We start from the raw sequence: 14230 nt of genomic DNA, 5'->3' as shown, positions 1-14230 counted from the left end.
ATCGGCGATGGCGCTCTCAGCAACTCGCAAAGATCCCTCCATAGCTGCATAAGTAGCTGCGTGACGTTGGTGTGTAGCTGCTAACCGCTCTGCTCCAAGCTCAATGGTGGCAATGGCTTGCCTGGACTCCTGCAATATATCTTCAGATAGCCGAAAAAGTGATGTAGAGTCCGACACTGTGGAAGGTCCTGTAACAATGTCGGGGTGAAGAGAGCTGGCAAGTGGTACAGCTGGTGGGACTGGTGTGGCAAGTGGCACTGCTCGTGGTGGACTGGGAGCATGCCTCTCTGTCGGAGTAGACATGGTGGGAGTGGTTGCAGCAGGACTAGGCATAGGAGAAGAAGAAACTCCCACTGGGACTTGGGAGCTAGTCACTATGGTAGGGGTAAAAATAGCAGCAGTAGAGAGAGGAACATACACTATAGAAGCCACAACTGTGACATGCATAGTGTGATCAGCAACACTAAACTTACCATCGAATCAGTAGCGGAAGTATGCGAGGAACGTCGAACAGGTTGCTTCACTCGAAGCTGCTGGCTTTCCGAAACTGGAAGTGATACTAAAGATTCTACTGTGTCCTTCACTACCTTTGCCCTCTTTTTCTTTGGCTTCCCAGGGAGATCCATTGTCTGTTCAATATCTTTTCCTTTTGCCTTAGAACTTTTACGCCGCATATCGCATCCACATCCATAGGACTAACAGGTATGTTAATGACCCAGGCCAACATGAGAGCTGTAAAGCATTGAAAGCTAGATTGCAAAGATTGCACCTGAGCTCTCAATCTTTTTGCCCGTGATTGTAAAGAGGTAAATATAATTTGATGAAAGCCACACGGGATGGTGTGGATGAGGCAGTATAAGCCTTCGCAGTGCGAGAATATAGTAGGCACGTCACATCTGCCCTTGCTTACTTTAGCAGCTCCGACCGAAAAGTAGTTGTTGAAAATGCCCCAGAGCTTTTTATTCCTTGCATAGTCAGCATGACTCGTACTAAGTAGCTCTTTGCATGCCTCGATGGTCACATCTTTCGAAAGTTGTGAATAGGTTCTTGTAGCCGGTTTTACTGCAAGAAAGGTTGTCATCCCCAAAGCGTGACCAATGTGTGTAGCAGTCAGTGGGTGTCCTCTGACTTTGGGAAAAAACTTGAGAACCTCATGCACCATATCCATGGGAATATCAGAAGGCAGATCGGCCTCTGCTAATGCTGATAGACCTAGCGTATGTAGGTGATCTTTCGATAAGACTTCTCGAAGAGACGGATGAGGCTGCTGCAAATGGAAGTTCAAAGTGAATTTGATTTGAGTTTTGGAAGAAGGAGGCCGAGGAATTTGATGGCTCAATACCTGCGTGATGGCTTTCCTGGCTTTCCTCTTCTTTTCGTTTTTCACAGAATCTTCGCGTTCATCATCTTCCTCTTCCTCTTGGCTAGTAGACTCTGAGTCAGAGTCAGAAGCAAAGCCAGAGCTCGAGTCAGACGCTTTGTAATTCTCATCACTGTGATCAGTGGAGGACAGATCGGTGAGGCCATGGCTGGAGGTATCCACATCCTCTTCCTCTGCAGAACTTTGGGATGTTTCAGTTGGCCTCTGTCGAGACAAAGCTTTCTTCTTCCTAACTTGTTTGCTTGTACCAGCCATAGTGAAGTGTGCTTGAAAATTTCAAACCTGAAAAGCGTCAGTTGGTCCGAAAAGCTAGCTGCCTGGCCTGGCCTTGCCAGTGTGCAGGGTGAACTCCTAGAGATGTAGCGCTTTGGAAAAAGCTTGATTACGCAGGAAGACGAGCCAGGCGGATGCAGGAAGAGGAGGGCGATATAAGGTCGAAGGAGGGTTGGTTAGGGACGAAGTTAAAATTAGATTGTATAGTTGAGGGCGAATGCTAGGTATGGGCGAGGGGCAAGGTTAGGGTACGTTGAGTAGGGGCGAGGGGTATGCTGGGTATGGGCGAGGGGATTGGTGAGGGGCGAGGGGGAGTAAGGGGAGGGTAGGGGCGAGGGGGTGTGAGAGGGTGGGTAGGGACGAGGGGGAGTAAGGGGAGGGTAGGGGCGAGGGGGAGTAAGGGGAGGGTAGGGGCGAGGGGAGTAAGGGGAGGGTAGGGGCGAGGGGGTGTGAGAGGGTGGGTAGGGGCGGGGGAGTAAGGGGAGGGTAGGGGCGATGGGAGTAAGGGGAGGGTAGGGGTGATGGGGTGTGAGAGGGTGGGTAGGGGCGAGGGGGAGTAAGGGGAGGGTAGGGGCGAGGGGGTGTGAGGAGATGGTAGCGGCGAGGGAAAAGTGTGTAGGGGCGAGGGGAGGGGAGGGGAGAGGGTGGGTAGGGACGAGGGCAATAAGGGGAGGATAGGGGCGAGGGAAAAGTGTGCAGGGCGAGGGGGAGGGGTTGGTTAGGCCGGGGGGTTATTTTAGGGGTAGGCGCAAGGGGAAGTTGGTTAGGCTAGGGGCGAGAGGGAAAGCAAGTAGAAAGCAAGCAGCTCCCCAGAGGCTCATCAGAAGAAAGAGTTCGGTACTGAGCTCCGGCTCCACTTAGTAAACGGAAGCAGAAAGTGGCAACAACAAAAGGAAACTTTCTAGGTAGGTAGGCAACAGGCATTGGCGTGCTAGCAGTTGCAGCAGCAGCAGCTTCAGGTTCTGTTCTCCAAAGATGCCTTGTGATACAAGGGTAGTAACAGCAATTAGGAGTCGAAGGTAGAGAGAGAGAGAGAGAGAGAGAGAGAGAGAGAGTGTAGATGTTGAAGAATGAGTGTAGATGCTGAAGAATTAATGGCCGATCAGGACTTCCACACGGATAGAGACATACCATACAAAGAGGGAGTGGAAGGATAGAGACATAGTGTACAAAGAGGGAGTGGAAAGATAGAGGAAGGATATTGCGGAGCAGGAGCTTTGTTTTTTTTTTTTTTCGACACACCAGAGGGCCCACAGGGGGAGGTGCTTATCCCTTCCAAATATTAGCCATGTTACATGGTCGGGCAAGGGCCGCGTACCATCGGGCAAGAGCCACGCGTAGGCATCACCATGGCCACCTAATTGATGCACCACATGCTGGGAACGACGGAGAGAACTCGTAGCAACCAGCTTGGGAATGACGGAGAGAACTCGTACCATCGGGCAAGAGCCACGCGTAGGCATCACCATGGCCACCTAATTGATGCACCACATGCTGGGAACGACGGAGAGAGAGGACAGTAGAGAGAGAGCTGTAAGCTGTAGGGACTAGAGATAGAGATACCTAGGGATACACATAGACACGGACACAGAAACAGGAGAAAGATGATTATCCAATTTATGAGTGGATTCAACTAATTAAAAAGAAAAAAATGGATCGTAGCTGGAATCCAACCCGAATTATATGAATGAGATGAAATGAGATGAGAAGCAATTTGATGCATGCAGTAAAACAAGGAGAATTTTAACGATAACACGGATTACAACTGAGATGAGATCTTGACATAAGGTAAATCTGAGAAGAGGAAAAATGGATAGCCGGAGAGAGCCGAGGATTGAGGACGGGACAGTCAAAATGTTGTAGGTGGGAGTTATAACATAACCAGATTCTAAAGAGTCATGCAAGTGAGTGATAGCACTTTATTCTTGATTCATTTACCAGTGGCAAAGGAACGCCTGCCAAAGTGCCAGAGTGACTAACTGGACAGCCCCTTGTGGCAAAGTCTCTTGTACCATGAATGGCCCTTGCCAGGCTAGGACCAGCTTCTTAGCTTTTTTCAAATACTTAGCTTGATAGAGTAGCACCAAGGAACCCTGCGTTATTTTCGACTTTCGGAGATGGCAATCATGCCACGCTTTGCGACGAAGTTGCTCAGCTTGGAGAGCATGTGAATCTAACCTACAACTTTCTTCTAACATTGAGAGATGAGAGAGGTTTGCTGAAGCAATCCCCGCTGTGACACGAACACTTCCCGCTCTTGTTGAACCTGAGTTGAACTCATATGGTGCAATTGCTTCTAGGCCGAAAGCTAGCTGGAATGGGGTGTCGTTAGTGGTTGCCTTGAAGGAGGTGCGATAAGCCCAAACTGTGCCGAGGATAGCCTGAGCCCAAGATGTTGGGCGCAGGTGACAAGCTTTCTTGAGAAGCACGAATAGCACTTTGTTAGTGCTTTCAGCCTGCATTTGCTCTAGGATAGTAAGAGCAAGACTTGCAATGAAAAATCTTGTAATTCGTGAGGAGTATGGAGATCAGGTCGTTGACAAAATGACTACCTCGATCACTGGTGAATTTCAAAGGGCACCCAAACCTGCAAAAAATATTTTCATACAAAAATTTTGCGACTGTGGCGGTTGTGCAGTCGATGGTAGCCACCACTTCGGCCCATTTTGTTGCATAATCTGTTGCTACTAGGAGATACTTACGATTGCTTGGTTGAGCAGATGGAGTAATTGGACCAACAAAGTCCAAGCCCCATCTCTCAAAGGGCAACCACGCCATAGATACCTGCAGAGGGTGATTTGATTGCTTGCTAGGCTTGGGCGCACATCGCTGGCAGACATCACAAATCTTGACATGAGCAATAGCATCTCTAAATATATAGAGCCACCTGTAGGACCACAGTGTGCATCCTCCAGAATGTGGTCTACTTCATGAGGGAAGACGCACCTGCACAGCACACCATCTAGCCCAGATTTGTAGAGCTGTCCACCAATCAAAGAGAACGGTCTAGACTTCAGCAAGAGTCTTCTTTTTTGCAAGGGAGAAGCATTCTCAGGATATAGGCCAGTAGAAAGCAGATGTAACACATCTCCATACCATTCTGGGGTTGTGTCCACCTTAAAAGATGACTATCAGGAAAATCATCATCAACCCCAGTATTGGGCTCACCTGTGTGTATGCGAGAGAGATGGTCGGCCATGACGTGCCGCTTGCCTGGACTAAGAACTACTTCGAAGTCGAACTCCTGGAATATCAGTAGCCATCTCCAGACTCTTCCTGCAACTTGGGGTTTATTTAGAAGATAGCGTAGCACATGATGATCTGTGATGATAGTAAAGTGAACCCCTACCAAGTAATGACGAAAATTTTGTAAAGAATAGACCTTGGCTAAACCTTCCTTTTCTGTGGTGCTGTAGTTACGCTCTGCTTTGGTGAGCAGGCGACTTGCATAGTGAACAGGGCGATCCAGGTTGTACTCTTTACCAGGCTGAGTCAGACAGCCCCCACAGCCAGTTGATTGGCATCCGTATGCACATGAAAAGGGAGAGACCAATCTGGAGCCACTAAAATAGGTGCTTCAGTGAGGCGCTTTTTGAGGTATTCAAATGCTTCAGCCTCAGGTTTTGACCATATAAAGGGTATTGTAGCACTAGTGAGTCGGATCAATGGTTGAGTCACCTGTGCATACATTCGTATGAACCTACGATGATAGCCTGTGTGGCCTACAAAGCTCTAAACACCTTTCGGGTTGATGGGAGGTGGTAACTTCAAGACAGCCACGATCTTCTCTGGGTCTAGTGATAAACCTTTGGCAGACACCACGTGGCCTAGAAGTGTGCCCTCAGTGACCAAAAAGTGACATTTGTTAGGATTGAGTTTTAGCCGTGCCTCTCTGCACCTGAGGAAGATAGCAAAGAGCTGAGAGAGGTGCTCCTCTAGATTTTCCTCTGGTGTTGAACATTGGGCACCTGAGAAGGTCGAAAATCATCCATGAAGATGCGAAGATGACCCGTAAGTATAGGACAGAATATAAGATATATTGCTCGATTGAAGGAAGGTGGAGCGTTTTTCAACCCAAACGACGTCCTAGTGTAGATAAAAATACCCCAGGGAGTCACAAAGGCCGTTTTAAGCTGATCACCTGAATGGATGCCCAACTGATTGTATCCACTGAACCCATCCATAAAATTGTACAATATATGCCTTGCTACATCTTCGAGCACACGCTCAATGAAAGGTGTGGGGAAACCATCTGGGATAGTTACCTTGTTCAGAGCGCGGTAATCTACGCACACACGGATTTTATTGGACTGCTTCTTGGGCGCTATCACCATGGGTGATAACCACTCAGAGTGCTCAACCGGTATAACAATCCCTGCCTCTTGCATTTTTTCGAGTGAGAGCCTCTGCATACTTTGGGTTGAGCTTGTAAGCTCGGCCTCTGACAGGCCTAGCCCCTTCAACCAGAGGGATAGTGTAGAGACCCAATTCTGGTAGGATCCCTTCCAAATCCTTGTAGAACTAAGCAAAAACATCCTTAAAAGAGTGTATGAAAGAAACTACCTGATCAAGTAATGCGGGATGCTCCCATAACCAAGCTGCTAAGAGGACGTGCTGAGGGTTGTCAAGGTCGCCCAGGTTGACTTTTTTGACCGGGTCAGGAGGTGTAACTGTGGAGGGTACTTCAGAAGTTGAGAAATAAGCTGCCTCTTGGAGCTTCGAGACATCATGTGCTGGTGTCTGATCGATTGGAAACTACTCATACTCTTCTTGTAACCATCTTGGTGGAAGCTCATCGAAGGGTAAATCTTCAGACACAGACATAACAGAGTGCTTTTGAGGGGGCGGGGCGTCCGACCTGGGAGATGTTAGAGGAAGGGGGGATCCATTGGCGAGTTCATACAGAGGAGATTTCTTCCCCCTTCGGTGATGTGTTATAGGATCCCCAAGGCCGACGGCTTTTATCAGAGGAACATTTGAATCATGAGAATCAGGGACTAACACACTTCTTCGACTGGTACCCTGTCTACTATAGGACTTGAGACATTGGTGTCCGCCTGAGGAGCTGGGAGAGAGAGTGTTACCGACACAGGTGAGTTTTGAATAAAGACCACATAGCATGGCATCGAGGCGGTAGCTTCCAACCACTGCAACAGGTCTTCGTCAAACCCGTCAGGTGGGATGGGTTGGTCAGGGTCGGGGTTGGACTGTACTGACAATGAGCTGTGATGAACCACTGGATCCATACCTCCTTCGAGCTGAATTGGTTGCATGGGGGAGCCAGGAGTATGTATCCACACAGCGTCGTTTCCCCAATCATGAAGTGCCTTAGTATGCCGCAACCATGGTCTACCAATCAGCAAAGGAAATCCTCCCTCCACCTGAGGAAGACTGACCACCACAAAATCCAAGCTAAATGTGAAGTCTTGTACCATCAAAGACACCTTCTCTACTATGCCCACAGGGTAGACTGTCCTCTGGTTTGCCAATGTAGCAGTGAATGGAGCAGGACGAGTAGGCTACAGACCTAAGGCCAACATAGTATATTCTGGCATCAGATTGATCCCAGATCCACCATCCACTATGACGACTGAGAATTGATGCCCAAGAATAGACACAGTGAGGCGAGGACTTTTGTAATCGGTGAGGGGAGCAGTTGGATATGAAATCATGTAGGACTCCAAGGGCTGCACAGGTAGGTGCCCGCCACTAGGCCCTTCACCAGGATACAGAGACTGGATGATGGAAAGGGTGTCACTTCTAAAATTTGCATCAAGTTGAATCATGTCGTACAGTGACACTTGTTGAAAGGTGTTTTTCAAGATAGACTCTGTTGTAGGCTTCACTCCTTTGATTAGATCTTGCTCTCGTATCTTAAGCTTCTGCAAGTCCTCTACTGCTTCCATGAAAGCACCATCAATATCTGATAGAAGCGAGGTAGGTTGGCTCTTGACACTACTTGCTGGTTTGTCAGCTACTAAGGAAGTTTGACTCATTTGTGTGACAGGAGATGGAAAAATTGGACCAGGGAGGCTGAGGCCAAGAGCATCTCTCTGTGCGCGTGTGAGCACACCAGCCGGCTCTTCTACTTGCTTAAACCCATCTCGAGAGGCAACTACAAGAGTGGAAGGTGGGGCCTGTGGAATGGTGCTTACTGTGATGAGGTTAAGCTTTGGGAATGTAAACTCCTGCTGGTTCTGGTTTGTGCTTGCAGATGTGGATGCTCGTTGTTTTGGGCAGTCCTTACTATAGTGCTCCTTAGCTTCAGGACAGTGTCGGCACGGAGGGGATGCTTCTGGCAACGGACATTTGCTCTGATAATGTCCATACTCTCTGCACCTCTAGCACAAAATTGGCCTATTGGAGGGGCGAGGTGGTCTCTGCCCTTGCTGCATGGGACCGGATGCTGATGTGTAGAAGCTTTGGGGAACTGAAGGAAATCTAGCATGATAAAAGCTGGGAGATGCAAAGTTGTTGTGCATACCTTGCTGCATAGGAGGTGTTGTTAGCAGAGGTGGCAACAGGTTTTGATGGCCATAGGGTGAGACCATGTTCGATGCAGGTGCTAGCCCTTGTTGGAGAGAAGGACCTAGACTTTGTTGTATTTGCCGCAATCCCTTGATATAGTAGCAATCCTTGTCTTCGTGCCCAGATTTTTCGCAAAACTGACAGTAAGGCTGAAGGGGACAGTCCTGTGGAGGATGCCCTAGAGAGCGACAACAGCTGCACCATACCATAGCTTTAGTCTCCTGCTGAGACCGAAGCTCTTCTAGCTCTCTCTTGATTTGATCCAAAGCCTCAAGATGTGGTGGTTTCTCTTGTCTAAGAGAGATTGATTTCTCTTCTTGGAGAGCGCGTTGTAGTTTTAGGGCTTCAAGTTCTCTGCGCAAAGAAGTCAATGCATCAGAAGGACTTTCCGAAAACACAGAGGGAGTCTCTATGTGAGGGGGGTTGGTGAACAGCTTCCTAGCCCCCTCTATCCTAGTAGCAGCTGCGATGAACTCCTCCACAGTGGCGTCGGGTCGGAGACTCTCGGAGTTTTTGCTGAGAAGTTCTGGGAAGTGCCTTCCCTACCCACTTCTTAACCATAAATTCACCGGGTTGCTGGGGAAGCTTGGCAACCAAAGACTTGGTTTTTGTCATAAGTTCTGCAAACGTCTCCTCTGGCTGGAGCACCATGTTGGCCAACTCATCCAAAACCTTCTCCTGATAGTCACCTGGCCTGAATGCTACACAGAACTGTTGTCTTAAGGCTGCCCAAGTTGCAAAATGGTTCTCTGCAAGCTGGTTGTACCATTTGTCTGCTAAGCCATCCAAGGTAGATGGAAAGAGTACCAAATAAGCATCCTCTCTATTAAGCCCACGACCCCCACAAAGAGATACAAACCTCCTTGCATGGTCGTCAACATCTTCTAAAGAGAGTCCTTTGAAGGTGAGGAACTTGATGTTCACCTTGGCCAAAACACTTGCCAAAGCCTCCATGGCCCCTTGCTGAGCCTGTTGATCAATAGCCTACTGTAGCAGAGTAGAAGAAAGCTTTACTAGAGAAGGTGATTTGGAAGATGTGGAACCGGATGAAGGAATGGGTGATGTATGTGGAGGTATGGGTGATGAGGTTGATGGACTTCTACTAGGTACCAAAGGTCGTCTTCTGTTATAGTACTTCAGAGGGCTCAGTAGTGCGCTTTGACGCTCGACTGACCGCCTTGTATGTGTCATGCAGTGACCACCAATCCAACCAACCTTTGGGCAAGAAAACCTTGAACTGGCTGAAGACTGGTCTCGACTCTACTAGACCAGGCTAGTGACTAGACCAGGGTGGACAAGAACGAGGAGGAGTAGACCAAGGTCAGGGGGACTAGACCAGGGTCGAGGAGGACTAGACCAGGACGAGGACTAGTTGGACCAGGGCGAGAGATGACTAGGGCTAGGGAGGAATAGACCAGTTGGACGAGGCAAGAGGAGAACAGTGCAAGGCAAGGAAGGAGAAGCTATGCAAGGTAGGTGAAGCTAGATAGACCCAACTAGCTTCAAGATTTGTACCTCACAGAGTGAGATTTCAGTTGAGATCCCATCGTGGTCGCCAAAATGAGAGCACCTGTAGCGCAGATAGTGTGTCGTGCTCTCTACAGTGGGTGATCCTCAATGCAATGTGCGTGACAATCTCACTCAAAACAGGAAACAATAGACAACAAGTGAGCTCACAGATGCACAACAGCAACAGTAGACCACAACAAATGACTCGACTATCTCAAAGAACTGATACAGACTCTGGCGTGGTAGCTCACTCAGCTCCAGCCCACGACTCTCAGGTACAATGGGGTGTCGAGGCTCAGATGTGCAGGGATGGTGAAGACGTGCTCTGTGTATAGACTCACTCTAAACGACTACGTAAAAATCCCCATGACCAAACCGCTACTACTCATATATACAACCATAAAGAGCCACCAATGGCTCATAAATGACAACACCTAAGTCTATCTCCACTGAGTGGTGGTGGTGACCTGGCCACGATGTCCACTAGACCACCGTATCCCTGCTCAGCGAGTCCGATCAGTGTGAACTGACCAACCAAAGACCAACTGTAAAGTCCAAACTGTCCTAACTGTCCTATGAAAGTGACATTGTAGCCTGCTGCAGTACTAACATATGCTCCCAACATAAATGTGGCTTATCAGTCGGCATTTCAATCATCCAGATTTGAATGTCAGGACAATGCTCTACATGCAATCACCTTTATCAGTTGGAAGTAAAATTGGTTGGATGGAGATGTCAAGACAACACTTTAGATGCATTGTCTTTGCATGTTCATGAAAAGATAAGCAGGATCTTTCAGATAAAAGATACATCATTTGGGGACTAGCAGTCATCTAACCTAGAAACCGAATCGATACTTACTGCATACAGGTGCCTTTGTTGAGAAAGCTCTCAAACCTTTTTATTATGGATATCTCTTGATTTCACATATGATAAAATTATTCTATTACGACATGTCTGCCTAGGAATCTACAGAAAAATACAAAATGCTCATGCATGCTCATAATGGGCTGCGTTGTATATGTGTATACAATTAATCGGGATTTAACTGTTCTCCAATAAGTGTTAAGAATGACAGACCATTGATTTCATAATGTAAAAGTTTGTGCCTTCCACTCATCAAGTACACTTGTTACCTAGGTCCATAAACTAATTTTAGCTTGAACAACAAGACTGACAACCACTGGTGGCTATGTAAAACATAGAAGGGAAGATTACGAAAATACCCCTGGAATTTGTGGAAGTTTCCAAAATGCCCCTCAAATTTAGAAAAATCCCAAAATACCCTTCTTCCAAGACAGATTCCCCCAACTTTTACATTGGTTGTTCTCTTTTATAATAGAGATTTAACTTTTGAGTTTTTTAAAACAAAGTCGTCACTAATAAGCTCACAAATAGTGGCATTTGCGTCTACTAATAACGAGTTGTATCTTGAGAGCGCATGTTACCATATAAAATCCTAGCCCTATCGTCTTTTATTGAGGGAAAACCAATCTTCCTATGAGAAATTGCAAAAAAGAAGATTGGTAAGGGGTATTTTGGAAATGCTGCCTTTGTCAAAAAGTTTTGCCAATAGCCAAGCATCTCAAACGGCGCTTCTGTGTCAGCAGAGATTTATAGGAAATTTTGGAAGAACCTACCAAATATGAGAGGTATTTTGCAATTTTCGAATATATTGAGGTGTTTCGGGAATTTGTATAATTTCAGATTTTGGTACTCTTCCAAACATACAAACACCTGGCTTCTAAGTGTTCATAGTCCTACCTCGAATTGAACAGACACTTCTCTTTGTTATGGTCGGTACCATCCTCTTCAACAACAGGACCTGCTTGAGGAAGATTGCTAGCTGCTTCTTTGATGTGCTCCATAATTGATAGATTAAGGTTTTCTCCATGAAAATGTAGAGCTTGCGTCAAGATAGCTGGTCCACTTTCAAGTATGCCACCAGTAGAGAAAGCTCTCTTGAACATGGGCCTGAAAAGGAAATCAAGAAAGTAGGTTTATTGGCCTCTTTGGTACTGATCATGTACATGTAAAATTTTCAAGCCCCATGTACCTCCCATCACCAGCTGTGTTGCAGCACGATCGACGGAGCTGAAGATGATAATCAGAATCTAACTGCCACAGTGAAGGCTTCCCCAGCTCTGGTCGGTAATATCCCAAAAATCTGTAGAATCACAATGTCCATAGAACTGCTTTGACATGCTAAATCTTAGAATTAGCATCTAGCACCATAGCTTACATGTTGATAGCATCTTGTTTCAAACCATCTGTATATGCATTACTGTAGTGGCGCTTTATTGCTCTCAAAAAATCGAGAGATTGGGTAGCGGCCTTCCATCTACCCTGACTATTTGAAAGGACCTAAAACAGCATTTTAGAACCCGCAACCATGTTATCGTTGCCATAAATAAAACAGATTCAAGACAAATACAGGCTTTGAGCTTACAGTATTATGTGCACTTGAACCTCCATATTGTAGTGCAAGAACATCACCCATCTTTTCATACATTCCCATCAAAGCTAGTCCTACCGTACCATCTGGAGAAACTTTCACATCCTCACATAACCCAATAGCTTGCAGTTGGCGGCCCAATGCTGCTAAGCCAAAAGAGAACTGTGCCACGTTTGTACGATCGAGGCAATCAATGCAGTTAGATCTCAACACCCCTTGTTGAAGCCTGTGTGTTTTTCTGGCAGTCCTTTCCATGGATCCTGATCTCCTGTCAAGGGCTATCAAGTTCAAAATGTAACTAGGTCCCTCACATTAAAGACATCATTAAAGAAGAAAATCTTAGGTATAGAAGCACTTGTACTTTGATGTATCTGGGGAACCTTTTTCTCTCTGTGTGGAGAAAGGCTTGCTGCTGCAGTAGAACCCCACTCGATTTAGTGCATCAGTTGCTATGGCACCAACCACTTCAAGCACATTTTTGCATCCACTGTCCATGACTACTCATATCAACACACAAGAACTAAAGAGCAATTCACAAAAGCATCATAAGCAACACACTTACTTTTGTGAGAATTTATGCAAGTCCCACTGTATAAACTTCAGTTTCTGCTTCTCAGGAAAACTTTGATTTATATGACCAATGGCATTGGCATATTCTTGGCAAAGTATTGTTTCACGCGGTTTCTTTTCTCGGCTCTATGTACATGTTAAAAGCCATTGGTCATTTTGGCCTTAATGACCTTCTGAAGATGTTAATATAACATTTCATCTCTCTCTCTCTCTCTCTCTCTCTCTCTCTCTCTCTCAAAGTGGATGCCTGGAACTGTAATGGATCTATGCGTCTTGATGTGGGTGCTTTTGAGGATAGCTTTACTGGAAGAGACATCATCTTTTACTCTGAGACACACCAGGCCCCTGGGCAATCCATGCCTCACATCAGTGGATACAGATGGGAGCAGCCTACAAACAGGAGACATGCTCAGAGCACAGAGGACGGGGCGCGGGGGGAGTGGCAGTACTATTTAGAGAGGATCTGCAGCCATTGATACATATAGCCCGCAGGGACGAGCAAGCTAGATACATGTGGGTGAGATTGAAAGCAGAGACATGCAGATATCTCTACCTTGCTATTTGCTACTTTCCCCCGAACACATCAGTTTATGCATCACCCAGAGGACAGTCCCCTTTCTCTATTTTGGATGATGACATATGGGAGCTCTCTAGGGATGGTGACATTATCATCCTAGGAGACTTCAATGCTTGGACTGCCCGTCACCAGGCAGTGTTTTATGATACTTCAGAGGAGATGCTAAGAGAACTAGATGTTGTAGAGACGGGCCTGTCCAGAATATCACACGATGTGGAATATACTGAGTATGGGCGACACCTGATAGACATGGGCACCGCACATGGATTGGCCATCTTGAACGGCCTACAGAGATTTCCTGCTACGGGAGGTTTCACATGCTTCCCACACAGACATGGAGCCAGCACAGTGGACTATGTCATGGCACAGCCGAATCTCATCTCTAGTATCCAGGATCTCACAGTTGGGCCCAGACCGGTCGGGGTGGCAGTGGATCATGCTCTAGTGTCGATGACTATCTCCTTCCAGTTCAGTGTAGCACACAGGCCACGAGTAGCAGCCCCTACTCGCTACACCTTCACACGGGAGACGGATTCTGTGTACATGGACGGGATCTACAGACGCCTATGCGCTGAGGACCCGGGGCGACCTCTGGAGGAGCTAACTACTATACTGACACAGACATTACATGATGCAGCAGCAGAGGCATACCCACACACCCAGCCTAAGCAGAGCCGCCGATCAGGGAGTATGCCTCAGAACAGCTGGTACGATGAGCAGTGCCGCCAGACTAGAGCCAGACTTCAGAGGGAGGTGCTGTTGGGGAACGTCACTCACAGACAGTCACAGATTGACTTCCGACGCCTAGTGCGGCGGAAGAAGAGGGCTTTCTTGGCTCAACTCGAGCAGGATCTATACCATCTATTCTTGAGTCAGGACTCGCGTGAGGCGTGGCGGCTCTTTCATGAGCAGTCCCCCCCCCCCCCCCCCCCCCCCC

General features: G+C 47.3%; 2 protein-coding genes across 3 annotated transcripts in view; both read right to left on the bottom strand.

Moving 5' to 3' along the window:
• The window catches only part of LOC147455080 (phosphatidylinositol-3-phosphatase SAC1-like), a 148229-nt gene that overhangs the window by 40209 nt on the left and 93790 nt on the right, over positions 1 to 14230 (bottom strand). The window contains exons 8-13 of one of the 2 annotated variants that reach the window (XM_086513926.1): positions 12709 to 12842; positions 12508 to 12558; positions 12141 to 12414; positions 11934 to 12055; positions 11748 to 11858; positions 11456 to 11665 (exon numbers count right to left, since the gene is read on the bottom strand). In XM_086513926.1, coding sequence (XP_086370052.1) covers positions 11456 to 11665; positions 11748 to 11858; positions 11934 to 12055; positions 12141 to 12414; positions 12508 to 12558; positions 12709 to 12842 — 902 coding nt within the window. Of the gene's footprint in view, positions 1 to 11455; positions 11666 to 11747; positions 11859 to 11933; positions 12056 to 12140; positions 12415 to 12507; positions 12634 to 12708; positions 12843 to 14230 lie in introns of both variants that reach the window. The other variant, XM_086513925.1, reaches the window with a different exon arrangement.
• LOC147455082 (uncharacterized) lies at positions 584 to 1636 on the bottom strand. Its single transcript, XM_086513889.1, has one exon. It carries the CDS (start codon positions 1634 to 1636, stop codon positions 584 to 586), a length of 1053 nt encoding a protein of 350 aa, XP_086370015.1.

Source organism: Adiantum capillus-veneris, chromosome 6, assembly GCF_014529385.1.
Source record: "Adiantum capillus-veneris isolate H3 chromosome 6, ASM1452938v2, whole genome shotgun sequence".
Lineage (NCBI taxonomy): Eukaryota > Viridiplantae > Streptophyta > Polypodiopsida > Polypodiales > Pteridaceae > Adiantum > Adiantum capillus-veneris.
The sequence above is the reverse complement of the archived record's forward strand: the minus strand, read 5'-3'. Positions and strand labels throughout refer to the sequence as shown.

What these genes read in the sequence shown, in the direction of transcription:
- LOC147455082 (XM_086513889.1), bottom strand. Translation starts at nt 1,636, where the DNA reads ATGGCTGGTACAAGCAAACAAGTTAGGAAGAAGAAAGCTTTGTCTCGA.